The sequence below is a fragment of the Muscardinus avellanarius genome (assembly GCF_963383645.1).
Source record: "Muscardinus avellanarius genome assembly, chromosome: 6".
Taxonomy (NCBI): domain Eukaryota; kingdom Metazoa; phylum Chordata; class Mammalia; order Rodentia; family Gliridae; genus Muscardinus; species Muscardinus avellanarius.
The window spans coordinates 109,444,510-109,472,318 of NC_137791.1; the positions used below are offsets into that span (position 1 = coordinate 109,444,510).

Sequence of the window (27,809 nt, forward strand, 5' to 3'; positions counted from 1 at the left end):
AGGGTCTCACTAAGTTGCTGAGAGCCTCACTAAGTAGCTGAGGCTGGCTTTGAACCTGTGGGATCCTCCTGTCTCAGCCTCCAAGTGCGGGGATTACAAGCGTGTGTCACCATGCCCAGCATCACCCCAGCCCTATTTTATTATTTATTTATTTATCTATTTTTGTGGTACTGATGATGGAACCCAGGAGCATTCTACCTCTGAGATATATCTCTAGCACTACTTCTTTTTTTTTTTTTTTGAAACAGGGTCTAATTGAGTTGCAAAGGGCCTCACTAAGTAGCTGAGGCTGTCCTCAAGCCACAATTCTCCTGTATCCACCTCCTAAATGCTGGATTTACAAGCAGGTACCACCACACCCAGCTTTTGTTTTTTATTTTGAAACAGAATCTCACTAACTCTTGGAGTACTTCACAAGTTGCTGAGGCTGGCTGTGAACCAGCAATCCTCCTCTCTCCGTCTCCCATGTGGATTACAAGTGTGTGCTCATTTTGATATTTATTTATTTATTTATTTATTTATTTATTTATTTATTTATTGCTGTACCAGGAATGGAACCCAGGGGCATTCTGCCTCAGAGCTACACCCCCAGCCCTATTTTTTATTCTTTATTTTGAAACAAGGACTCACTGAGTTGCAAAGAGCCTCACTAAGTAGCAGTTGAGGCTGTCCTTGAACTGCAATCCTCCTGTCTCAGCCTCCCAAATGCTGGGATTACAAGCATGTGCTGCCATGCCCAGCTTCATTTTTACTTTTTAAATTTACTCTTCTCTAATGATGTTTGTATATTCAGTGTAATATACTGATCCTATTTACAAAAACTAACATGTGTATTAAGGATTTCATATTAACTTTTATTTCCTACTTAGTTAAATCTCCTCTTAGAAAAAAATAATTATTTTTATTATTATTAAAATTTAGTTATTATTTTTAATTCTTGGGGAGAATGATGTTGCAGCAAGAGCCTGGAACAATAGAAGCTGAGCCTTTGAGGCAGCTTAGTAACCTTAGTGTGTAATTTGTTTACAAATGGATGGAGGGATACACAGATGAGTAACATGCATTTCTTGCCTTTTTGTAGCTTTCCAAAATGATAAAACCAAATGCACACTAGAAAGATTGCTGTTGAAAGGTCACAGAATGCAGTTTGAGCTTATAAAAGGCAGAGAAAATATTTCTTCTAAGATCTCCAAGGAGAAGAGGTAGCAGTTGAATTGGCATTTGGAAAGTGGATAAGATTTTAATGGACATTTTTAAACGAAATGCTTTTCTAACTAAAAAGGGTAAAACGGTGCTGAGGTAGGTGCTGTCTGAAAGTACTGAGGTATGAGACAGCAAACAGGGGTTAAGACCAAGTAGATGTTGAAGTTACTTTCTGTAATATGAAAAATTGGGCTCCAGGACCAGGAGGCAGTAACCACCAGTGCAATATGCATTAAGGTTGAACAAAACTTGGGAAAATGAAAAAGGCAGAGCTCAGATAGCACTTAGTAAAGGTGAGTCCAAGTAACATCTGGAATTGAGACAAAGTGAGACCACCTATAAGCTGGTAGCCCAGGAGTTGGTGCAAACTCAGAACTTATATTGTTGGTATCTTTGTCAGTGAGTGATTTCCCAGCCAGTGCTTAATATCTAAGGCTGATTTAGTGGAGTGATTCTCCACCAAGTGTTGGAGCTCCACAGACTACCTGGTAGTGCTGTCCGATAGCTAGTCTTCAGAGAAAGGCAATTGTGGATGGTGAACTCCTCTCTTCCTGACCAAGGTGTTTCACGTTAATCACCTTGTCAACCTGAAAAGTGAATCTTAAATTCCCTAATAAAAAGTAGTTCTTTATATTGGCTAATTAATTGGCCCTTTCTCCAATCACTTTTATAAACAGCCACAAGGAAATCAAAAGCTTCAATGTCTTATTTGCAGTTAAAAAAAAAAATTCTTACTTTTCATCTCCATTAAATTAAGATGGCTAATTTCTTTTCATCATCCTGGCTGTAAAAAATGAATAAATCATTGAAATCAGATTGAAATTAGGGTAGTCAAGACAGAGTTCATTTGCTGTGTGACTCAAACCTGCCTGACTCAATATTTTCATACCCACATCAAAGGATAAAGCCAAAATCAAGACTCTCTGTGTGGGGTAATTTGGAATAATAGGTAACTTTGGACTTCCCACGTAATTGGGCTCAGTAAACCTCATTTTTCTTTTGTTTTTAAGGAAAATTGTTTTATTCCTAGTTAGTTTTTACCTTGACAAATACAAGGTAAGGAAACCATCTGTTTACCTTGAACATTTAAAATTCATTCTTTATAGTTCTTTAAAAAGTAAGGGAATAGTTTAACTGGCAAGATGTTCTATAGAGCATGTTAAAAAACAACATGAGACCTTTTCTTCCCCTTCAGCTTTTTTATAAGAGGTTGTCACCTTCAACTTTTAAATTGATTTGTATTTTCAGTTATTTTTATTTTTATTTATTATAGTTTGTGATGCTGGGATGGAACTCATTAACCCCTCCATGCTTAACCTGTGCTGTACACTGAGCTATATACCTTAGCCTGTTTTTTAACTGACACACAGAAATTACATATATTAATGAGGTAATGTTATGTTTCAACACACACACACACACACACACACACACACACACACACACACATATATACTGTGTAATACTTAAATAAGGTTAAATATATCTATCTCCTTAAACACTTGTGAACTTTTTTAGTAGTTTCTTTGCTTTTTCCTTGCAGTATATATCTTAATCATATTTTAATTCATTTTTTGGGCTTCTCAGCATTGGGAATTAATCACTGATGTTAATGGGTGATGATGGGGTTAATTACCATAGAAGTTCATGATTTTTTTTTTTTTTTGGTGGTACTAGAAGTGGAATCCAGGGCCTCTTGCACTCAGGGAAGTGTTCCATGTAGCCCTCTTCATTTATTTTCAAAGTGGTTTTCTTTTCTTCTACTATAAATACAGTCCCTGTACATTACCCTTTTAATGAAGTTATATGAAATATTTTGATTATATCTGTAATTTAACCTTTAACCATTATGACTATAAATACCATTCATGCTTGAGCCACATAGCTTAGATGATTAATTTTTCTTTTGCTTATAACTTCTACTTCCCTTGGAGTTATTAATTATTGGTTTTTCATTTGCTTAATTTATTATGTAATTGTTTACTTGTCTAAAATTTCTTCCCTAGCAGTATAAACCTCTGAAGTAATTAGAACATATGTACTTGTGAGTTTAATCATCCTGTAGCCTTCTCAGGGAATTTGTTTCCTTTGGACTGGTTCTTCCGAGTCCTGTTGTACAGTCACTAAGCTGTATCCTCACTTCCCATCTTGAGGATTCTATAGGCCTGTCTCTCATGTGTGTTTTGTTTTTTTATTCCCATCATTTGAATCTCATGTCATTTCTCTCTAACCATACCTCCTCTTCTTTGGGTAAACCACAGCTTCTTAAAGATTTCTGAAGAAATGTAGTAATAGTAGTCGTCAGTGATCTTATAGATCTGAAGTATTTTAGAGCCTGTACTAGAACCTGATTCTTGAGGCTTTTTATGTAATATATATTTTTAGTTCTTAAAGATTTTCTAATTATTAATAAAATTTATTCTCTCTCTTTCTCTCTTCTTTCTCTCTCCCTCTGACTCTTCCTCCTATAACTTTTCTCCTTATTATTTCCTTCTAGAATATCTGGCAGTTTGGTGTTGGAACTCCTGCCTTGAAACACTGAGAAAAACCTAGCTCTTTCATTTTTTATTTCTAATGGTTAGAAAATTTCTTCAGTTGCATTAACTGGAGGACATCATGCTAAGTGAGATTAGTCAGTCACAAAAATAAGAAATTGGATGCTTTCCCTAATATGTGAAAGCTAGGGAGAAATAAGTCATAGGAGGAACTCTAGACAAAGAAAGAGATTCTATACATGAGCAAATAAGGTGACTTGAGGGGATGGGAGGGGGAAGAGGGAAAGTCTCTAATACACATGATGTACTTTAACAAATATATCACAGTCAATCACTAAGTCAAGCATGAGAAGGAGGGAGTGGGAGGGAATGGGGCAGGAATTGGGTAAGGGCTAATTGGGTGATATGTGCATGTATGTTTTTACCATTTTGTACTCTATTAAGATGTATGACTACAATGCACCATTAAATTTAAAAAGATAATTTAGAACAGTTGAGAAGTATATTTTTGATAACATATACCATGGTTAGTAAAAGCCATAACCTTGACATAATGCCTTTGAGGTTCATTCCAGTTGTAGCATTTTTAAAGGTGACAATTTAGGAGCTTATGATACTTTAAAATAATATAATTATCAAGCATGCTGTCAGAATTTCAGGTTTTTTTTTTTTAAAGTTTAAAGATGTAATATTAGCTGGGCATAGTGGCACACACTTAAAATCCCAGCATTTGAGAGGCTGAGACCAGAGGGTCACAGTTTGCAGACAGCCTCAGCTACTTAGTAAGCCTCTTTGCAGCTCAGTGGGGCCATATTTCAAAATAAAAATTAAAGAATAGGGCTGGGGGTGTAGCTTGGTGGTACAATGCCACTGGGTTTTATCCCCAGTAACACACACAAAAAAGATACAATCTTAAAAAATCCTGCTGGAATTTAGAAGTGAAATTTAAAAGGAGTGCCTTTGTGTGAGTACTTCATCAGTTGAGATTTAGTTGGGTGTGTATACAGTGTTGTTAAAAAAAGAATTTTTAAGATACACATACTGAGAAAACAAAAGCTGACACCAGGTGGGGAAGCTGTTTTTATAAAGGCAGTTGAAACTTTACACCTCCTGCCCTGCCAGAGCTCAGGAGAAGAGTTTATAGAGATCCGTTCAATAATATTGCACAAGCCTTATAAATTATTCTTAAAAAAGCTTCTTAAGGAAATGTATCCCTTCAGAACCCTAAAGACAAAATAAGATAAAACCCAGACTAATGTGTTTTCTGTCTACTTTACCTTTTTTTTTTTCCCTGAAGGAATTCTGAAGCTGCTTGCAAAATTGAGCTCACATATAAAATGTGGAGAGGTCAAATGTTATTACTACCTGCAGGGATATTCAGGATGCGTGGCCTTCAAATGCGCTGGAGTCTTGTTTTGTGTAGTGGTTAAGAGTCTTTGGGAAGAGACTGTCTTGAATTTGACTCTGAAATGTACTCTAAGAGCTGTGTGACTTATGTGAATTATTTAATCAACCAGTGTCTCTCTGCGTTTACCTGTGCGGTGGGGATAATATTATTGTTTCCTATGGTTGTTTGTAGGATTAAATGCATTAATATTTGCTTGGCACAGTGCCTAGAACAAAGCATTATAAAGCTGCTATTTTTCTTACCAAGCATAGTTCTTTATTGAAACCTGAAAATCTCTTCCCTGTCATGACACATCATTATTTCAGAGCCGTTTTTCATTGTGTAACAAAAGGAACATTGGCTAAGGAGGCATTGTCTTTTATACTTAGTCCTTTAAGAAAAATATTGATGAAACAAAGCTGTTAAAAGAAATTTGAGGCAGCGCTCTAACTTTAGAGAAAAATTTTAACTTACTTTACCAACTCCTAATAATAGGTATATAAATCACACATAATTCCAGTGATATTCATTGCTTAATACTAAGTAGACTTTTATAAATACATGTATTTTTAGTCAGCTTTTCTTTTTTCATTCTCACCAAAATACTTGACAAGCACAATGTACAGCAAGAAAGGTTTATTTTAAGCTAGTGATTTCAGGTTTCAGTTCATGGTTGGCTGTCTCCAAGGCAGACACCATATTGGCAGGAATTTTAGGGCCCAGAGGAGGAAAACTGCCAATTTGGTCTGTGCTCATGGCAGAGTGTGAAAGAGAGAGAAAGGGAGGAGGAGAGGGAAGAGAGAGAGAACTACCAACACATGAGATTTTGGGGGACATTTTAAACTCAAACTGTAACAACATGATAGAAACATTTAACTCTTACATGGAAAAGATAATTCTTTAAAATTTAGCATTCGCCAGTATTTATTAAAATAAACAATTAAAGTTTAACACTGAACATAGAAGCCAAATACTTCTCCAACTCTTCCTTTTATTACTTAATTAAATTTTTAATTTAATTTGTTGGTTTTACCAATATTAAGTACAAGTTTTTATTTACTAAAAAGAGGAATAATTCTGTGAGAAAGGATGTAGGTATAAATTCTTATCTTTAACCGAGTACTAGAATTAGTATTGCAGTTTCTGTGTAGAAAATAGCTAATTGAATGTTGACTCATTAAATAAGCAGCATGGATCATTTAGTGTTCATATAAGCTAATTTAGTTTTAGGTGCATTTTAAGTGGCTTACTTATTTTTTTATTAAATAAGAAAGCATTAATGTATATATTATAAAGAATAATAGTTAATTTTCTCCCCATCATTATTGGAAGTATGATTTACAAACATTGTGTGTACTTGAGATGTGGAGTACAATGACATAATATACACATATGGTGAAATGATTACCATCAATAATATATATACACACACATACACACATACATACCATATACATATACCCTTCTGAATTGCCCTTCTTTTTTCTGTGGTAAAAACACTTAATATTGCCGGGCGTGGTGGCGCACGCTTGTAATCCCCGCGCTCGGGAGGCAGAGACAGGAGGATCGCGCAGGTTGAAGCCAGCCGCGAGAGCTGGCTTAGGAGACCCTGTTTCCAAATAAAAATGTAGAAATAGGTCTGGGAGTGTAGCCCGGAGGTAGAAGGGCTTCCAGTAACCCCAGTACCACACACACACACACAAAAAAAAAAAATCTATTCTCTTTACAGATTTTAAGTATATAATCTATGATCAACTATAATCATTATGTTGTATACTAGATTCTCCAGAATTTATAATTGAAGGTTTATATTCTGTGATGAACATCATTTATATGTGGAAACTTGAAAAGCTGAACTCATGGCTGGGCGTAGTGGTGCATGCTTGTAATCCCAGCATTCGGGAGGCGGAGACCAAAGGATGGCAGCTCACAGATAACCTTAGCTACTTAGCAAGGCCCTTCACAACTCAGTGAGACCCTGTTTCAAAACATATAAAGACTAAAAAATAGGACTGTGGGTGTAGCTCTGAGGTAGAATGCCCCCGGGTTCCATCCTCAGTACTGAAAAAAAAAAGAAAAAAAAAAAAGTTGAACTCATAAAAACAGAGAGTAGAATGGTGCTTTCCAGGGACTGAGGGATGGAGATTTTGGCAAGGTATTGCTTCAGTTTGCTTTTGTTTTTAACGCTAAACATTATATATAGAAGGGATGGAACCCTTCTACCTCTGGGCTACAGTCTCAGACATATTTTATATTTTATTTGGAAACAGGGTCTCTTAAGCCAGTGAGACTGCCTTCGAACCTGCGTGATTCTTCTGTCTCTGCCTTCCACGTGCTGGGAATTACAAGTGTGCACCTCCACGCCCAGCTGACACTAAATGTATTTTAATGGATAGAAGTGGAGAACATCATGATAATGAGATAAGGCAGACTCAGAAAATCAAGGGTTGCACATTTTCTCTCACATGTGGAAGCTACAGAGAAAAAAGAAAAGAGAAGGGAGCTCGAGGAAATTAGGAGAGAGACTACTAGAATGATGGAAAAAGGAGGGAAGAGAAGGGAGGAAAAGGGAATTAGTGGGGAAGGAAACAGACAAAAATGTTATGTGTGTTTTATATGAATGTTTCACTGTGAATCTTACTATCATGTACAATTACAATGCACTGATAATATTTTTAAAATGGTAACAGAGTCTGGCACAAAATAGGCATTAAAAATGTGAATCAAGATGATATGAAACAAGTATTTTAAGATTACTTCAAAATTAACATGAGCTTTGTATGCTCTCATTTTTTCATAGTAATGAGGTAAGTATATAAAACTCTTGTCATTTTTGTCATATAAAACACCTGATCTTTAGTATTTAAAAAAAAGTAAAATGAAGGTGAAGTATTTTAGTACCATTTTTCTTTTATATTTATGAAGTGTGATTTTTTTTTTTTTTGTGGTACTGTGGATTGAAACCAAGGGCATTCTACCCCAAGCCCTATTTCATGTTTATTTTGAAACAGAGTCTCCTAGGTTGATGAGAGTCTCACTACTTGCTGAAGCTCTCCTCAAGCCTGAGATCCTCCTGTCGCAGCCTTCCAAGTACTGGGATTACAAGCATGTGCCAACATGCCAAGCTGAAATGCAACTTTGAGAATGCAGCTTTCAGGGAAAGTATATTAATTTGCTAAATACTTACTAAGCACATTTTATAGACTATATACTGTATACTGTGTTAGTCATATATTTTCCAGACAGAAATGTTTTCTGAACTCAAGTAATTCAGATTCTTATGCCTAGCGTCTTTAAGTAAAGAAATGGAGGAAGAGAACAAGGTAGTCTAAAGGAATTGTGTTAGTCAGGAAGGACCCTTGGGAGAGAATGAGTTGTAAGTGGAGAACTAGGAGATTAGCAGAAACCGGTGTCAGGAGTGCTTCTCGTTCCATTTCTTTATGGGATGGAATTTGGCTTCTTTACCTATCCCTCCATAGATTATTAGAGACTTAATCATCTTCAACCATATTCAGTTCAAAATGGATGAATACATCATATAGTTGCCTGACAGTTGTGATAAATAAAGTGGTTGTGAAAAATAAAGAGTACGTAGGGAGTTGAGGCTTCTATGGGCTTTGAGTTTTCTTGGGTTTTTCTTAAAAAGCCTAGGATAGCTAAGTCTGGTGGTACTTACTTAATGCCAGCTACTCGGGATTCTGAGAAAGGATAATTGAAGTTTCAAGGCTAGCTTCACAACTTACAAAGACCTTGCCTCAAAATAAAACATAAATCAATTAAAAGAAAAGAAGCCAAGGGCAGAATGTATCTTTCCAGTTCACTGCTTGAGAGCTAATCAGATGATAGTATTTTTGATACTTATTCCTAACCAATACTGAACTATCTGTCCTTCTTCCCACCCTCCTTGTTTATCCATGCCCAAAATATTTGGCTCTTGGGTCATGTCTTGGACCTCAGACTATTTAGATCCTAAGATAGCACTATGAATCCCAGTGAATGCAATTCCAACAGCCTTAAGACATGTTAAAATAGTCCCTAAACTTATTACTTTTTACTTTTTCAACCTTTAAATTTAATTCTGAGTTTTTAGAAATATCTCTACTTTTCCCCAACTCTTTTTTTTTTAAAAAAAAAAGATGCTGATTACATGTAAATGCTGGGTATTTAGGTTTCATTTTTCTGTCATCCTGCCCATATTTCTGAAAGGACTTTTCTTATTCATTCAACAAATTCTTTTAGTACCACATTTACCTCATAGTTGTTGATCATGGAGTAGAGAAGGAACCATTCTTGAACTTTGTTCTGGTAAAGCATAAGGGCAACAGTGGGAGGCTGACATTAAGCACATATGAACTAAGGTATAGAAGTAGGAACTGCTCTGTGGTAGGAGGAAAATAGAGGGTGTTTTGAAAGACAATACCTTATTATCTGCTTTAGACTGAGCCATCAGGGAATTTTGTGTACTGAAATAAAAAGTTAGCAAGGGGAATAAAGGAGAGCATAAAAAGACCATAGGCCTTTAGGTGCCCCATAGATGCTGATTATTTTATTTTCAAATAAAAGATTATTTGTGCTACTGAGCACTAAGTTAACACTATTTGCAATGCAGAGTGGGTGTGGTCCCAAAGCAAAATCTTTATTTACAAAATTACTCTTGGGCTTGTGTATCTGCCTTTTAAGTGTGGCAGAAATAAACAAGAAATACATGCGAAGCTATTAATTAATGCAGTGCATAATTATTGCCCATTCGCTTCATATTTCTTTACCTTTTAACTTTTAATGCTGGGAATTTGAAGAACTGTTGGGTTGTCAGAGGAAGTGAAAACCTGATGTCTGTAGCACTGTTGGATGTTGCAGTGTGAAGACACACACAGCAGACAGGCCAGGAGAAGTTAAAAGGCAGAAGGATGAGGAGGTTAAGATGGCAAGAGGGCTGGGTAGTCACTGTGGTTATTTGATGTGAAGGTCCTGATGTGTTCTTGCTACTTCATAATTAATTCACTGCTTACCTGTGAATCCTGCTTACCTGTCTTCAGCACTGATAAACCTTAAAAATTTTCTTCGTTTGATCAGATTTGGTCTAATTTGATCTCAAGTAGCAGGCATTTGCTAACTCATGGTTAATGTGGGAGGTACCTGTGACATGAATCACAGCTGTGTGGCTAGGAACTGCTGGAAGACAAACTCTCCAAGTGCCTGGGAGGTTTTGATTTTTTTCTTCTTTCTGTCTTTAAAGTCTTTTGAAAGCCATAGGAAGTTTTATAAAGTCAGTGCATTAGAAGACTGTAAAAGGAGAGGTAGATATATAGATGTTTCTTTCTATGTTTAGAAATGTCTATTTTAAAAAATGTTAGTTTTCATATATTATATACATGCAAAGCTGAAAGCTTCTAGATAGTTATGAGTCCAAGTTGAAATTCTTGTGAAGAACGAGAGGAATGTGTAGATTGTCTAAACTCAAGAAACAACGAGAATAAAGAAAAACAAAAACAAATCTAAGAAGTGATTTTTCACTTCACCTGTATAAAGTAAAAAAATAGGATTTTTAAAGCTTAAATAGAAAATATAATTATATTATCTTGCTTTTGTTTTTTATGTTAGTCACCATTTTAAACTGCATTTGTCTGTCATATGATCCTCTAATAATATAAACGTTTCACTGAATTTTGAGTGACTATAAATGGTTCTCTATTTTGACAGGGTGTTCATCCTTATTCAATTAAAATTAATAATTTATATAAATTCAATTAACAAAGCTTTGTTAGTTTAGTAAAATATGATTCATGCACCAAAGCAAAAAACAAGGAAAAATAGGTATATAAGCTTAATGAGGGATGAAAGCTTTACTTATTAGCCTCATTTAAGGATATTCTCCACTAATGGAAATAGGTTCAGTAATAGTGTCTGTGACCACACCTTGTTTTCACTGAAACTTACAAATGTATATGACTGTTACAAGTAAAGATACTGTTAAAAGCATATTTTTAAAAAATACATAGAGCACCACTATCCATATAATTTTTCCTATATGCCAATGCCCAAATCTGAGATTTATCATAGCCTATTATTTTCTACCTGCTTAACAGAAAATGGGAATATACTAAACATGGTTGCATTACAAGCTCTTTCAAAAATCTGCATTCATGGTACTTGAATGTAAAGTAACAATTTCATGTGTTTTACAGAAAACGCATGTTTCAGAAGAGATGGGTTAAATTTGATGGCCTTAGCATTTCTTACTACAATAATGAAAGGGTAAGTACTTCTCACAGTTTTTGAAAATTATTTTATGAATACAAAGTATACTTAAAGAAACTAAGTAAAAAAAAGAAACTAAGGAAGTGTTTTGATTTTTAAGAACAAGAGATGGATTATCAGCATGAAAAGAATTAGACTATGGTAAAACATGCCTCTTCTTTTCATAAATTAACTTTTTGTTGAAACATAATGTGAGTTTTTAACTTAGGTATCTAACCTTTACTTACAGAAATTGTTTTATGAACCATAGGAAATACTACGAGCAATATAAAGACAGATAAGACTTTGCCTTTGTCCCAGAGATCACCAAAGAATGTTTACAAACCGCACTCTGAGTAGAAAGTGGCAAACCTAGGAAAGGCTGCTTTATACTCTGGGTGTGAGAGATTTGCATGATATTTTATTTGCTTTTGAATAAAGGAGAATTTTCATACATGCAGAAACTAGACAGACTGAGATTTATTTGCAGAGAATAGTGAGATGCTAAAATGGGAAACTGTGGACTATAGCATTCGGTGCTTAAGATTTTATTTTGTTTTGCTTTTCTGATTAGAGAATAGAGTATGTGAAGGAGATGGGGAGATGAAACAGAAGGTTGTTTACATTAACTCATTGAAAGTCTTGACTATTAGGTGAAAGTGTTATAGTATGTTTTTGATAGTTTAGTCTTAATGACAGTTTTTGAGCAGGTCTTACTAGGTATGAGAGTATCTTAGGAGATGTAGAGGTTAATGTTATTATATCTGCAAACATTTTTCAAATATTACCTATCACTCTATATATACTATTTGTACACATGCATAGTTAAAAATTATAAAGATGAACAGTCAGCTCTTTGTAACTTTGAGTTGAACATCAGTGGATTCAATCAATTGTAGGTCAAAGTATTAAAAATACATCTGTAAGCCAGGCGTGGTCGTGCGTGCTTGTAATCTCTGAACTTGGGAGGCTGAGAAAGGAGAATCTCACAGGTTCAAAGCCAGCCTCAGCTACTGAGTGAGGCTCTCAGCAACTTAGTGAGACCTTGTTTCCAAATAAAATATAAAATAGGTCTGGGAGTACAGCCTCTGGGTTCCTATCCCATTATCACCAAAAAAAAAAAAAAAGAAAAGAAAAAAAAAAAAAGAAAAAGAAAAAGAAAAAAAAGAAAAGAAAAAAAAAGAAAATTTGTATTGAGCATGTATATACTTTTTTCTTATTCTATAAATGACAGTATATACCACAGTTTAGTAGTATTTACTTCATTGGCAGTGTCAAGTATTACAAGTGGGCATGAATAGGTTATATATAAGTTCAATTGCATTTTATTTAAGGGACTTGAGTGTTTCTCGGTTATGTTGTTCAAGGGTTTACTGGACCCAGTCCTCTCAAATATTGAGAGACAGCTGTTGCCAAATCAGATAGAGGATATATGGGTATTCACTGTATTGCCCTTTTAAATTCTCTATGTTTGGAAATTTCCTTAAGAAAATATTTAACCAATAAATAAAACATTTTTGTATCTTAAAATTAGGTTATGTTTACCTTAGCTGTACACATTTTCTTTAATGTTTAAATATTAAAGCCTTTGCTTATAATCAAATAGTTTTCTCATTATTTAGATATTTCCACTTTTTGACATTATTGATATTTGTGGCTTGAACAGCAGTTTCATATACTGTGTCTTTCTTGGTTATATATAAAGACAGAAGAGTGTATGCTTCGAGACAGAAAAGTGTCACATACTACAACCTAACACATCCTGTTTACTGTAGTGCTGAAAAAATTCAGGCTTAGAGAAGTGTTGTTTGGTTTCCCTTTGCAGTGATGCGGTGATCTCAGTAGAACACCAAAGAGGTTTAAGCACACCTCTTTGAGGTTTACAAGATGGGGAATGGATGCTTTAGCTACAATTTCTAGTTTGTTGCACACTGTTTTGAGGCATTTCTGTATTGAGGTGAGTGCGGTATAGTCACTGTATCTGATGGAGCTTGTAAGATTGAACTGAGCAGGGAAATTATTCAGGAGCAGGACAGGCAGCCAGCCATGCCCCGAAGCTTGGTTGTGGTGTTCTTATTTTCATGTGAGAGAGAATTTCTAGTAACTGTGTCTGAATGAAAATTTTCTCCTTCTCTATCCTTAGTAGAAAAACTCATTTAGCTTAATATCAAATTTTAAAATTCAAGTTTGGGTTTACTGTGACATTTCTTGCTTTGACTGTCCAGATGACTGGTTTCATCCTGGGAAAACACAAACCCTGGACAGGTCTTTTCTAAAAGAGATATAGTTTCTGCTGTGGCCCTTCTGGCAAAAGGCACGCAGAGGTGTGGTCGGGGTGACTATCCTGGCTTGCTGCACAATTTCAGTGGCTACATTAACAGAGTAGTTTTTGGTATTTTAGTGGAAAAATGTGCACTAGAGCATATGGTGGGTAGTTCAGGAGGTAGTGTGCAGACCTGCCTGTTTCACTGGGTTTCTTTTATTATCCTTAATGTTGCCCAATCAAGTCTCTGCAAGAGCTCTGTCATTTTATCACAGAAAATGGCATCATCTCCAAAGCCTTGACATCTTATCCCCTGCTAAGAAATCTAACTCGCCCCCATCTTGCTCAGCTGAGGGCAGAATTGCCTTGTGGTTCTTTCTTCCATTGTTTCGAAGTGATAGGTAAATGTCATACTTGACCTAAATATCTATGTTCCAAGTTCAAAGGATGCTTTAAAATTTCTTTCCTCAAGGAAAATTTTACACTCTGAAAAATTCAGGCATTTTGAATCTATTGTGATTTGAGTGTATTTTTTTCTGGTTTATGTTGTTACATGAGAAATATAAAATGAACTCTGCAGTCTTAAAAATTACAAGATTTATCTTGGGATTTCACAATAGATTATAAATGAGCCTTTAGAGAAACTACAACTTCCCTTAGGTTAAACTGACATAATATTTTAGCTTGTTAATATTATGTTCACTTCTGAGGAATTCTTTTCTATTAATCAATCAGAATATTTACTCATTAAACATAGTAAGATTTTATGGGTTACTATCTTTTTAAAGAAATTAAAAAAATCTTTTCAAAGAGAACAGATATAAAGAAAATCTTTTTGTTACTTTTTCTACAGTGCTGCTTGATTTTTCTTTATTGAAAAATAGTTTAAATGTAACATTGAGTGAATAGTTATTTATCTCATTAGGGATTTTATAAGCTTATCTAATTCCTATGCAAAGTAAAGATTGGGAAGAGATCACCTAAGGAATAAGCTGTAAATGTTTTCAGACATTTAAGATTTCTTGCTGTCGGGTGTCAGCCAGTACAGACTTAAACAGCATGACCCTTAGACTGACCTAAGAGATGCTCTGTTCCCTCCTATCTCCTTGGGTTTTGTGACCATGAGAGACATTCTCTTCCTTTTCTCAATTTTTATAGCAATTAGTGGTCTAGTTTTGTCATTTTAACCTACTTACATTTTTAGGGCTTCTTTTGGTAATACAGTCACATCATGCATTTCTTTGTGATGGTCTTTCTCAATAAAGTCTGGGTATATACTGTGGGAAAGTCCAGCATGCCTTCTCTCTGTTTTCCCCTCTGTGTTTCCGTTCTTCATTTAGCCTTTCTATTCTTCTCTATAAACCTCCCTAACCATTGGTACCCATCAAAATCATGTGCAAACTCCCAGACTCATCTTAATCTCCATGACCTGTTCTTTATTTTCTGTATTAGAACAATAATATACAGGGACATTTAGACATTTGAACAATAATATACAGGGATGTATAGAAGGAAAAGAAACTGAAAGTGGGGAGAAAAATTAGGAAAGTATTGCAGGATGCCAGACAGTTTATTAGAGTACAGACTGATATACAGAAAAAATTGATAAAAATGATTAAAAATAATAAAGATGACCACTCAGAGTTTGGTATAATTGTGATTGATGGGACATTAGTATTGAATAATTCACAAAAATATGTCTATGGTACTGACTACCAGAAAGTTAGTGAGGAATGTAGATGAATAAATGACCCAAATTCTATTTGGAGAGACTGTATTAATCAAGTGATCATATTTGATTATACCAAATATATAATATATGATCACTATTTAAAATACAGTGAATAATTACTATAAAGTAAATGTGCAGGTTGCTTTTAGCTTAAATTGGGGTTACCTGCCTGGGTGAATATAGGGACCTTAGAGAAATGCTTGTCAAAATGACATTCTTCAGGAAGGTATATTCACACTGAAAGATAAGGATGAGGAATAATCACCATGTGAAGATAGTGAAGAATGTTCCTTTCAGAACAAGCAGTGTTTGCAAAGGTGCTGCTTTGGGGCAAAGGTACCCATAAGTTCAGGGAACCTCAAGATGGCCACTATGACACGGAATTCAGAGTTGGCAAGTGGTGGATCAAGTTGACAGTGTAGACTTAGGGAGAAATCCAAGTTGTGAGAGTGCAGAAGAGCATCAGAGTTCAAAGAGTATCCCATCCAATTTCACACTGGCTAGAAAAGTGACAATATAGTGGGCAGGTATAGAGGGAGGGTAGGTGTTCAGGAAATGATGACTTTAGCTTTAAAGTTTGAGATACTTAGAGAACAGTTACATATACCCTTGATGACAAAAATGAAAGTGATGTTAAGTGAGATGGATACAAAAGGAAGGGGAGAGAGGGAGGGAAGGGGGAAGTTTGTAACTGAATTAGAGAGAAGGGATTTTCCTTTTTAGGGACAGGAAATTAAAAAAAAAAAAAGAAAGCAAGAAGGAATCAGGTATTCTTGTTTACTTCCTGACATCCTTCTCACTTTTCCATATGAAGTTGTTCATTCAGCTTCCTAAATCACTGTTTAAATATCATGTCCAGTTTGAGCTGTCTGAGAAGACATATGGAAGAAAGCCTATATGGCATTGATACTTAAGATGGTGTTAAAAATGGATGGGTTTTGATGGACAAATAAATGAAGGAGAAGAAATTGTTAAAGAACTAAGAGTATGCATGATGGTGTGCAGTGCATCTCAACTAGCAGAGGAGGAGATCCCTCCCAGGAGAGTGCCACATGGCTGACAGCTGTTCCCTACATGTCTTCTATGGCAGGAGTGCACAGCCCAAAGCCATAGGAACTCGGCCCTTATTCTCTTTATGGATTGGCTTAGTACATTCTCACCAGTTATTTCAGATACTGGAGACCTGCTTCAAACTGAGGGTTCTATGGATAATGCTGTGGAAAAGAATGAAAGAAGAAGGATATGTCTAAACCCTGCTAATACTCGAGCCTGTTCTTAATGTGACCTTTATGTATGTTTTCAGCCTCATCTCTTTTGACTCTGTGTGGCTCATTATTGGCTCTCTTTTTATATCATCTTATTTCTTTTCTTTATCCTTGTGTCATTCAGTCTTACTGATCAGACTGGTTTCCACCCACTTATCAACTTGGTTAATGATTAGGTCTCTTAAAGTCAAGCTCAAATGTCACCAGTTTTATAAAAATCGCTCCTCACCCCTTTTGAGCTGAACCGAGAATTTCCATATTTCTTACTCATATATACCTTACTTTATATTTGATTTTAAACTTTCTCTGTATTACATTAGCTTTTTTTCATTTTGAAACTTCTTGAAATTTATACTTTCTGAGTTTTCTTACAATACAGGACTCAGTTAATTTGGGACTGTTAATAAACAGTTGAAATTGGGGTGTTGATTATGCCAAATGATTTGAGGGAGTCCAGGGGAGTCCAGGATGATGGAGAAAAAGTGTATTAAAATCTTAAGAATGACATTTTAAAGCAAAATTATAATGTGCATATGCCAAGTGCAAGTAGCCAAATTTGTTTTTTCCCCCACTCTTTATTTACTCATTGGGTAATAGAAAGAGAACACAGTGTGATATTAAGACCTTCATTTCAAAGCATTGAGTAATAAAATGCAATGTATTTCATAGGTTTATTGTTGTTCTCTATATGTAGTAGCAGCAGTTTGAAATGGCTCAGTTACAGTACCTGTTTTGGCCAGCAGATGCCTGCAGACACCATCAAATCATTTTGACCAGCCAGTTTTAAAGAACATGCTGCTGTTTATGGAATAGCTTGCTAGTCTATTAGCATGGTTTGTATTTAAATTTGTCTTTTTATTCCAAAGAAAGAGAAAATGGACATTGCTCTTAAAAGAAGGGGGCATTTAATAGTTTCCTTCAGGGGTATTAAATCAATGAATTTGTATGTTAGTTTTAAATTTTAGGTTGAAATTGTGAAAGAGAAGCAGTTGCAAATACAGTGCCATTCTTTTTTGATAAGGTTAAGATAATTGTATTTTAATATTCCTTTCTTTTTCTGTAACCAATACAGGAAATGTATTCAAAAGGAATAATTCCCCTTTCTGCTGTGTCTACAGTACGAGTTCAAGGAGACAACAAATTTGAGGTCGTTACAACACAAAGGACTTTCGTGTTTAGAGTAGAAAAAGAAGGTATGGTTATTTCTTTAGCCCTATGAAAGTATATACATTAAATTCTCATCAGATCAAGAGACCCAGTAGAAAAGATACATGATGAAACTTTAAAATATATTACTCTAAAATAACTCCCATGAGTACTTTTTCATATGCATAACAGTAAAACCTAAATAGGTTATTTTTTGCTTACTATTCTTTTATGCATCCTTTATTTAGTGAGGTGATTTTAAGTGCCAAAAACATTCTAAATTATAGGTAGATAGTATTTAAAAAGTCTACAAGACTCTGTTTTTAGGGATCTCGCTTTCATCTATTGTTTTGATAAGGCAAAATAGTTAATATATAAAAGCATTTTTCTAATTAATGTTGATTTTGCAGAAGTTTATGTAGATTGGACTTTTAGTTTAATGTACAAACACAATAATTATCTGTTACAGATTTTTAGAGCATCTTTTATACTTCTTGAATTTTTTTAAGTGCATCATCTCTTATGGGTCACATCAATGGTAAAAATTGATCTAAAGACAACAAGTGTTTTCTGGATTGTATCTAAGGGCATACAGAGAAATATTTTCTGAATTTTGTTTAGTGGGGCAATGAGAAGCTCAAGAAGTTAAAAATTGATATGAATATTGCTGAATATCATCGTATGTCATTCTTGTAAACCTCACTAGTTTGAAATAATACACTTTATAGATAAAAACATTCACCTGCAGTTGGAAACTATTATATTATTAACTGTTCTTGGGTATCACTGTTTCTTTCAGAAAAAAAATCCATGTCCACGACCATACCACCCTAAGATCCCCTAATCTTGTCTCAAAAGAAAACTATTAGATTTCTAGAACATATATCAGTGCATGACATTAAGTAGCATTCAGCAAATATATTACTGAAACAGGCCACAGTGGTGCACACCTGTCAGCCCAGTCCTTGGGAAGCTGAGACAGGAGGATCATAGATTTGAGGCCAGCCTTGGCAATTTAGCCAATGATGTTTCAAAATTAAAAAGACAAAGGGCTATGGGTATAGCTTAGAAGTAAAATGTCCTTGAGTTCAATCCTGCAACACAATCCTGCAACACATACATACACACATCACGTATATTATTAGAAACTTTCCATTATTGCTTAAAATAATCAACAATAAATACATTCTTGTTACTCCTCACACTGGGGCAATCTTTTTTCAAACTGTGAATTACTACTGATTTGTGATATCAATTTAGTGGTTTATTATAGTACCAAAAAGAAAAATACTCCCCATTCCAAGCAAACAAACTGTATTGCTATAATAAATATTATATTATAATACATATCTATATCTATGTAGAATGCATTTAATATAAAATGTTTCTCACTTGATTTAGTATTTTAAGAAAATTTTTCAAAAACCATGGCACAGGGTCAGCAAACTGTGCCCTGCAGCCTAAATTTGGCGTCTGTTTTTGTAATAGTCCTGTTAGTTTTGTCTGCCAACCCTTCTCCTAGAGCATTTCATTGAGAATTGCCTATGTGAGGAGTCACTTATGTGAATCATTGCTTGAAATTCAGAAAGTTACCCACATTTGCGATACACTTGTGATAAATAGAACTTGTATTTGAAATCACATCTTTTTTCTTCCTGTGTTTCCCAAACTCGGATCCCTGCTTCTCTGGATTGGCCATCATGACAATCTTCCCTTATGCCTTGACCTCCGCTGCCCTGAGAAGTGACTACCTATTTCTTTGAGTTGCTTGCCACCTCCCTTTGGCCTCTGAAAGGGAATGTCCCTTGTGCTGCATACCTAGCTTTCAAGATAGACATAACAAATAAAGCTTTTCACTGGTGTGAACATCTCTTTAGCCATATTTGCTTGCTGCCCTGAAAGTTACTCAGATACATTTCATTTAAGTAGACTGTGTCAACCCACAATATGTAAAAGTTATGTACTTTCAGTTGACCAGTAAATCCTTTTGTGATAAACAGTTTGTTTTTGTGATATAATCTTAGTATAAAAACCTCATTAACTTTAGTGTGAATTTGCTTATTAAATTGGCAATCTTTAATTTTTGAAACTATGGAAACATCCATGTCCACATGGAATTACTAAATAAGTTACTTAGATTGAAAGTTATTTTATATAATAATAACTTAGATATTTTATAAAGAAGTATATATAGAAGTATAAGTATATAAGAAGTGTATGTAGAAGTATGTATATGTATACATACATATAATATATATATATATATATATATATATATATTTATGTGTGTGTGTGTGTGTGTGTGTGTGTGTGTGGTTTCTATTTGTCTATGTATTAATATGGAACCTTTAACACATTACTAAATTTGTTTTTTCAAATGATCTTTCTTCCTCTTCCATATACCTGTGGGTGGTTGCTTTTATTTTTTTCATGGGAACTGGGAAAGAAGTTATAGTGGTTTATGAAAAATTGGCTTAATGAACTTTAAGGCCAAATGTTTGCTTCAGTCTAATGAAGAAGCAGTATCCAAGCTTAAACAGAAAGGCCTCCTCCTACTGTGCTCTGGCACTTACCATTGCATTAGCTTCTGCTTAACCATCCCAGTCTTGCCCTATTACTTTATATAAAATAGCACTCCCTATGTCCCTATGCTCAGTTGTCCCATCACACATGTCACTTGTCCTGTATCACACTCACTAAGTTCTGTAGTTCTGTGTCTTTCCCTTTTTACTATAGTATACATTACAGGAGAGGTAGGGCATGATCTGCCTTGCTCACCACTCCATTCCTGATACTCAGAAAAAGTCCTGTGACATATAGGTGTTCAGTATTCATAGTAGGTACTCAGTAGATAGAGTAGGTATGCAGTTTATATTTGTAAGAATGAATGGTTACCTATCTGATGAACAACTCTGGTGTGCAATACTTCCTGATGTAATGCCTAGCATTGCAGGATGTTTTAGGTCCTATCCTATCAAAGTTAAACATTCAGCAGAGTTTTGTTAGATTTTTATTAAAAGTTTTTTGTTACTGGGGACTGAACCCAGTGTTTCACACATGTTAGACAAGCACTCTACCATTTAGGTATATCCACAGCCTTTTTAAAAAGTATGTATTTTTATATTGAGAAAAGTCTCACTAGATTGCCCAGGATGATCTTGTACTTGTCATCCTCCTGCCTCTGAGGAGCTGAGATTATAGGTGTGCATCACCAAGCCAGACACAATTACGTATTGATAGTTTATATGGTTCTATGGAAGTAATCTCTGATATAATCAGGCCCATGTTACAAATGAATATACCTTTGGTTAAAAACAATATGAAAATATTAAGTCTTTCCTGTTGACTTTCTTGAACTTCCTTTTTTGATTTGACTGTATAAGCTGACATCCCTGAAAACCTCAAGAAGTGCTTTCAGTTTGAGGAAATTGCTGCTGTGTTTTATGTACATTCTAACAACATCACTTATTCTGGTTTTTCTACTTCCTTTCCTTCTTTCCCTACCTCAAATAAGCAAAGTCATGGTTAACTTGGAGATAGCTTCGAAAGAAATCATTCTTGCCAGGCCTGGTGGCATGCACATGTAATCCCAACATTCGGGAGGTGGAGAACAGAGGATCGTGGTGCGTGGACAGACAGCCTCAGCTACTTGGCGAGGCCCTTTGCAACTCAGTGAGAGCCTGTTTCAAAAATAAAAAAGACTAAAAAATAGGCGTAGGGGTGTAGCTGGGAGGTAGAATGCTCCTGGATTCCATCCCCAGTTCCACACAAAAAAGTAATCATTCTTTATACAGTGCTAAGATCAAGATAGATACTTAATAGATATTTCTTACTGGAAAGAATAAAAGTACAGTGGTAATGTGCCCCCTTTCCTCCAGGGTATCCATTTCAAAACCCCCACTGAATATCTGAATCTGTAGGTAATATCAAGTTCTACATATACAATGATCTTTCCTATTCATAAATATCCAATGATAAAATGCAGTTCGTAAATTAGGCACAAAAGGAGATTAACAGCAGTAACTAGTAATAGAATAGAACAATCAAAACATTAATAAATAGAACAATTATTAAAATATACTGCAATAAACTTCCTGTGAATGTGGTCTCTGAATACCTTATTGTACATTTACCTTTTCAATTGAACCATTTATCGCTTCTATTTGGCATATTCAAACTGTTAGTACCACAACTGTTATGGGCTGACTGATGTCTGAGGTGGGACAGTACAAGGTTTTAGCACATTGCTTTATTTTTTTATTTTTACTTATTTATTCATTTTGGTACTGGGGTTCCTGGAAGCCCTTCTACTTCCGGGCTACACTCCCAGACCTATTTTATACTTTTTTTATTTTTGGAAACAGGGTCTCGTAAGCCAGCGCGGCTGGCTTCGAACCTGCGCGATCCTCCTGTCTCCAACTCCCAAGCACGGGGATTACAAGCGTGTGTCACCACACCCAGCTAGCACATAGCTTTATATGGTATGCAACTTAAAACTCGTGAATTGTTCATTTCTGGAATTTCCCATTCGATATCTTGGGATTTCAGTTATCCATAGATGATGAGAACTGTAAAAGTGAAACCGTGGATCAGCGGGTGCCGCTGTATCTTAGTGTGAAAAACAGGCAAGAGCTAGCTCAGCATCCAGCTTTGCACAAGCCTCTGGTGCAAGGGGGAGTTATAATTTAATTCTGAATAATGTGAGTTATCAAAGCACATTCCCCCATGTTTGTGTCTAAGGATATAAATATTGCAGAGTCGAATACAAACAATGCTTGTAATTTATTTTATTTTGTTTGAATTATTTCTCTCCATTGGCATGAGTAATTAAGAATAAACTGAATGTTACTATTAACTTTTGTTCTTTTTCATGATTGTTTACTTTCTAGTAGTATCAGAAGCCCTCAGGAGCTACATAATTTTAGGGAACCATGTGTTGCAATGCTATCTTAATATATGTAGGCCCTCCAATGCCAATTGTTACTTTCAAATCAATTCATGAGAAATTGAGATATATAGTAACAGTGATCTAAAAACCACACTTTGGCCCAGCTCATTAAATTATGATCTACCTTTCAAACTGATTTATGTAGATGAAGACAAACTAGCAAACAAGTAAAAACCATTTTATACATTTACTTGGCAAAATTATTTTGTGTGAAACGTATGATCACCAGTAATAACAAAGTTAAGTGGAAGCTCTTTAGCAATTACTGAAATGTAGTCCATTATCTGAGCATAGTCTAGGTCAGCTTGTATATATGAAAAACCGTAGTAATTTGCTGCCTATTGGAATTGATTGAGGTACCTGAATACTTCCACCTGTTTAGTTTAGGATACATAACAGTGCTAGAAACATTTAATAACTATGTCATACTGAAATATAGGAATGGACCCCATTTCTTGTAGACTACATAATATTTGTAAAAAAAAATCTCATGGAATAGGTGTTTTTAATAAACAGTTTGGCTTTGATCATTGACACATATTTTTAGAACTTTTAAAGATGAGCAAGAGGGAAGATAACTTAAAAATTAAGACTTGTTATGAATTAATTTTGGTGTCATGATCAAATATGAGCATGTCTACTATAAAGACCTATTTCAATCCCCGATGATGTTGGTACAGGCAGATCCGGCTGAGCAAGATCTGAGAAACTGTCCTATTTTAGGTCCTGCTTACTCTTTCTTAGAAAATATTTCTATATTAGAATCAGTCTGGGTTTTTTTTTTAATCATTGTCTTGGTAACTATTTCTTTCTTTCTTTCTTTCTTTATTCTTTTGGTGGCCTATATTTTAATCTTATAGATGTAGTCGTAACTGGAGGTTTGCACATTTCTCCTCCTTTTTTATTTTATTGGTACACTATAGTCTCACATCATAATGTGGATCATGTTGACAATGGCATATATTCACAAAGGACTCGGTGCCACCCATCCGCTTCCCCTTTTCACTCCCTCCCAATATTGAATGTTCAGGTTAACGATGTTATATTCACATGTATACACATATGCGAATGTAGTTTTTTCATTGATTAACCTCAGCCTTCTTCCTCTGCTACCCCTCTTTTCTGGCTTTGCTGAGGTTTCCGCCCATTATCTGGAGTCCCTCTGGTATCGCTAATGCTCCCTAGCTTGAGCATATTCGAGAAAACATTTATTCCTTCTCTTTCTGTGTGTGGCTACCACTGCATACCAATGTTCATAGCAGCAAAATTTGCAGTAGCCAAAATGTAGAACCAACCTTGGTCTCCATCAACAGATGAATGATTTGCAAAATTATGGGAAATACACACAATGGAATTCTACTCAGCAATAAGGAAGAACAAAACCATGTCATTTGCAGGAAGATGGAAAGACCTGGAAAACATTATGTTAAGTGAAATTAGCCAAACACAGAAAGAGAAGGGTCATTTCTCCTCCTTTACCTCAGGCATTTGTTTGTGTCTGTGGGCCTTAGTGTGTAGAGGTCACCTTTGTTTACATGTTACGGTCAGTTGGCTGAATGCTCCCACCAATGTGTTGAAATCATGACGTGGTTCTGTTGGTGACTTGGATCCTCCTGCCTTTGCCTTGCCAACTCATGACAGCAAGCTAATTTTATTCTGGCATTATTATTTTTTGAATATTCACCAGACATATTCAAACTCCAGCTTTTTAAAAATTCCCCTTAACATTTTTGTTGTTTTCATTGTACCTGAAGTTCCCATTGCCTTATTCTTGATCTGTAAGCTTCCAGTTCAGTCCCAGTATACTAATCATGCCTTTCTTTGCTGTGAATCCTGAAACAGTTCTCCTTTACTTCTGATGTAGAAACAATCTTAACCAGACAGTGCAGATTCTCTAACCATATTTCCACTATTTCCTTGTGAATTCAAAACTATAAATACATTCATCTCTTAGTTAGTCCCAGAGCAGGTGTCACTTCTTCCTGCCTTTGTTCTTGTATTTTTCTCACACAAAACCCTATCTTGCTCTTCCCTCACACAATTCTAGTTTTGTCTAGAACCTCATCCTCAGTTTCTAACATGAATAGCTTTTTATTTTCTCCATGATATCAGAACAGTAGTATAAGAGTTAAAATATTTGATTGTCCTAATTTTTTCTCTCTTTTTTTTGGAGGGGGGTGGTACTGGGGTTCCTGGAAACCCTTCTACCTTTGGGCTACACTCCCAGACCTATTTTTATATTTTTATTTGGAAACAGGGTCTCTTAAACCAGAGAGCCTGGCTTTGAACCTGCACAATCCTCTTGTCTCTGCCTCCCAAGTGCGGGGATTACAAGCTTTCTCCACCATGCCAGACATTGATTGTCCTAAATTTAATGGTAACTTGCTGTATGACCTTCAGTAATTCACTTACCACAGTGGAATCGACTCATATTATTTGATGTCATTTGCATGACATTTATATCATTTTGTGTTTCATTATGTGTTTAACTCTAACTTGACTTACAGCTATGATTGCTCTTGTGGGACTCAGTGGATTCCTGTTCTCTTAATGCAGTGTGTGGTACACAGTTGAGGGTCACTTAGATTGGTGAAGGAAGTTATCCGGAGTATCAGGTTTTAACAATTCAGCTGGGATGCTGTTGTTATTCAGAGCAGAATGGAAAAATGAATATCAAGGCAGGGTTTGAATATAAGATATTCTGGGTGCTTCAGTGGCTAAATTATCATATACAGTTTATTAACCATTTGGTAGGGATGATAATTTTATTCTATTAAAAATTTAATCTCTAGCTGGCATGGTGGTGCACGCTTGTAATCCCTGCGCTTGGGAGGCTGACAAAGGAGAATCTCACAGGTTCAAAGCCAGCTTCAGCTACTGAGTGAGGCTCTCAGCAAATTAGTGAGACCCTGTTTCCAAATAAAGTATAAAATAGGTCTGAGAGTATAGCCCAGATGTATAATGCTTTTGGGTTCTACTCCCAGTACCAACAAAAAAAAAAAAAAATTAATCTCTTAACTGGGCGTGGTGGCACAGCTTGTAGTCCCAGTATTCGGGAGGCTGAGACAGGAAGATCACAGTTTGTGGATGGCTTCTGCTACTACTTAGGCCCTGTTCTAGTCAGTGAAATCCTGTTTAAAAATAAATAATAAAAAAATAGAGCAGAGAGTGTAGCTCAAAGGTAGAATGCCACTGGGTTCCATTCCTGGTACTGCAAAAAAAATTAATCTCACAACTCATCTAAAACACTGTTTCTTAGAGAAAAAGTGACCTGAGTTTTTCTTTAAAAATGCAGATTCTGATTCATTGGGTCTGGAGTGGGGCACGAGATTTTGCATTCTGAATAAGCTTTCTGGAGAAACCAATAGTCCTAGTTCGAGGATAACTGAGGAATTACTGTTACTTCTTTACACATAAAGAGTTGAGTCATTATCTCTGCCTGCTCTGGTACTTAGAGTCTGGTTGTTGTAAAGGATTTTGAATTATTGCTTCAAAGAAAGCAGAGGCCTTGTTGATATTTATATGTCTGTGTAGTGTATGTATAGATTTATTTGTTTTCTCTTGTCTGTTTTCAGAGGAGAGAAATGACTGGATCAGCATACTATTAAATGCACTGAAAGCACAGTCCCTTACCTCACAGTCTCAAGCAGTTGCTGCACCTGAGAAATGTGGATATCTTGAACTGAGAGGGTATAAAGCCAAAATTTATACTGTGTTGAGGGGAAGCAATGTCTGGCTTTGCAAAAACGAACAGGTTAGCACTTATATGAACTGTAAATTGCTGTTCTTCGATTGTAGAAACAACTGTGTTTCATTTGTTAGAGTTATTAGTGTTTTCATATTTAGAATCTTTCTTTTGCATTGAGTAGTCTGCTAAATATATCAAAAAGAGGGGTTGAATTTTCTGTTTCAAAAATGTACCTGCATCAAATTTGAGATTGAACATCACCTATTTATTTATTTTAATTTTTATTGGTGCATTGTAGTCATACACTTTAATGGAGTACAAGATGGTAGAGGCACACATGCACACATCACTCACTTGGCCTTTCCCCAATTCCCATCCCATTTCTTTCCCCTCCCTCCTTCTCATGTTTGGCTTAGTGATTGACTTTGATATATTTTTTTTAATATACATCATGTGTATCACCTTTTTAATGTACAAAGGGAATAGAATTGTTGAAAATAATTCTTAAAATGCATTCCTTATTTGAAATAACTTAAAACTACATGAGGAAATAATTAAGAACCAATTAAACCTTACAGCTGTTGATGAAATAGGCCCAGTTCTGCACCTGCTGTGTTTCTTTTATTTTTGTGGTAAAAATTATCAACAGGTACTATATTTTCTCAACTTTACAGGATTTTATTGGATTGTTTTGTGTGTGTGTTTTTCTTTTTGAGCAGATGTGTTGCTTGTAGGGAAATTTATTTGCTACAGACAAGTGATATATATGAATTTATATATGTATACACTTATATACATATATATATACACACATATGTAAAGATATACACACGTATATTTAGGCACACATTTCACACAAATATATGTAAATAAAATTGACTTGAATTCTTGGGCTATTAAATTTGGTTAATATGAAAGAGAATTTAAATATTTTGGGAGAGACAGTTGGTGAAATAAATTTTACCATTTTATGTTAGCTCTATTACTTAGTTTTTTTTATTTTTAATCTTTGAAGAAAAATTATTTTTAATCTTTCAACTTAGACTAAATTAGGTGCTTAATAACTATGTATGGGATTAAACAGTGTGCTTTGGGTATGTGACATGAGATGAACTAATTTTTATGATATATAAGGTTATGGTAAAGTATGTATGATTTTCACAACAAAAAATAGAGATATTGATTCAAAACAAGCAGTAGTTTCCAACAAATTTACTACAGATCTTTATCCAAGGTAACCTGTGAACTTCAGTGTAAACTTATCCATTCAATTTTTAAAATAAAATTTATTAGCCAGTTAATATTGGAATGAATTTTTAGCACTATTGGCATATTAATTACTTAGTTAGCATATTACTTAAGAAGAATAGTAGCCGGACATGGTGGCGCACGCTTGTAATCCCAGCATTTGGGAGGCTGAGACAAGAGGATCGCGGTTTGTGGAC

General features: G+C 35.3%; 1 protein-coding gene across 1 annotated transcript in view; it reads left to right on the top strand.

Moving 5' to 3' along the window:
• The window catches only part of ARAP2 (ArfGAP with RhoGAP domain, ankyrin repeat and PH domain 2), a gene marked incomplete at both ends in the record, with an annotated part of 179,420 nt that overhangs the window by 32,613 nt on the left and 118,998 nt on the right, over nucleotides 1-27,809 (top strand). Inside the window, 3 exons of the mRNA XM_080698069.1 lie at nucleotides 11,271-11,340; nucleotides 17,655-17,775; nucleotides 26,252-26,430. Coding sequence (XP_080554195.1) covers nucleotides 11,271-11,340; nucleotides 17,655-17,775; nucleotides 26,252-26,430 — 370 coding nt within the window. The remainder of the gene's footprint in view (nucleotides 1-11,270; nucleotides 11,341-17,654; nucleotides 17,776-26,251; nucleotides 26,431-27,809) is intronic.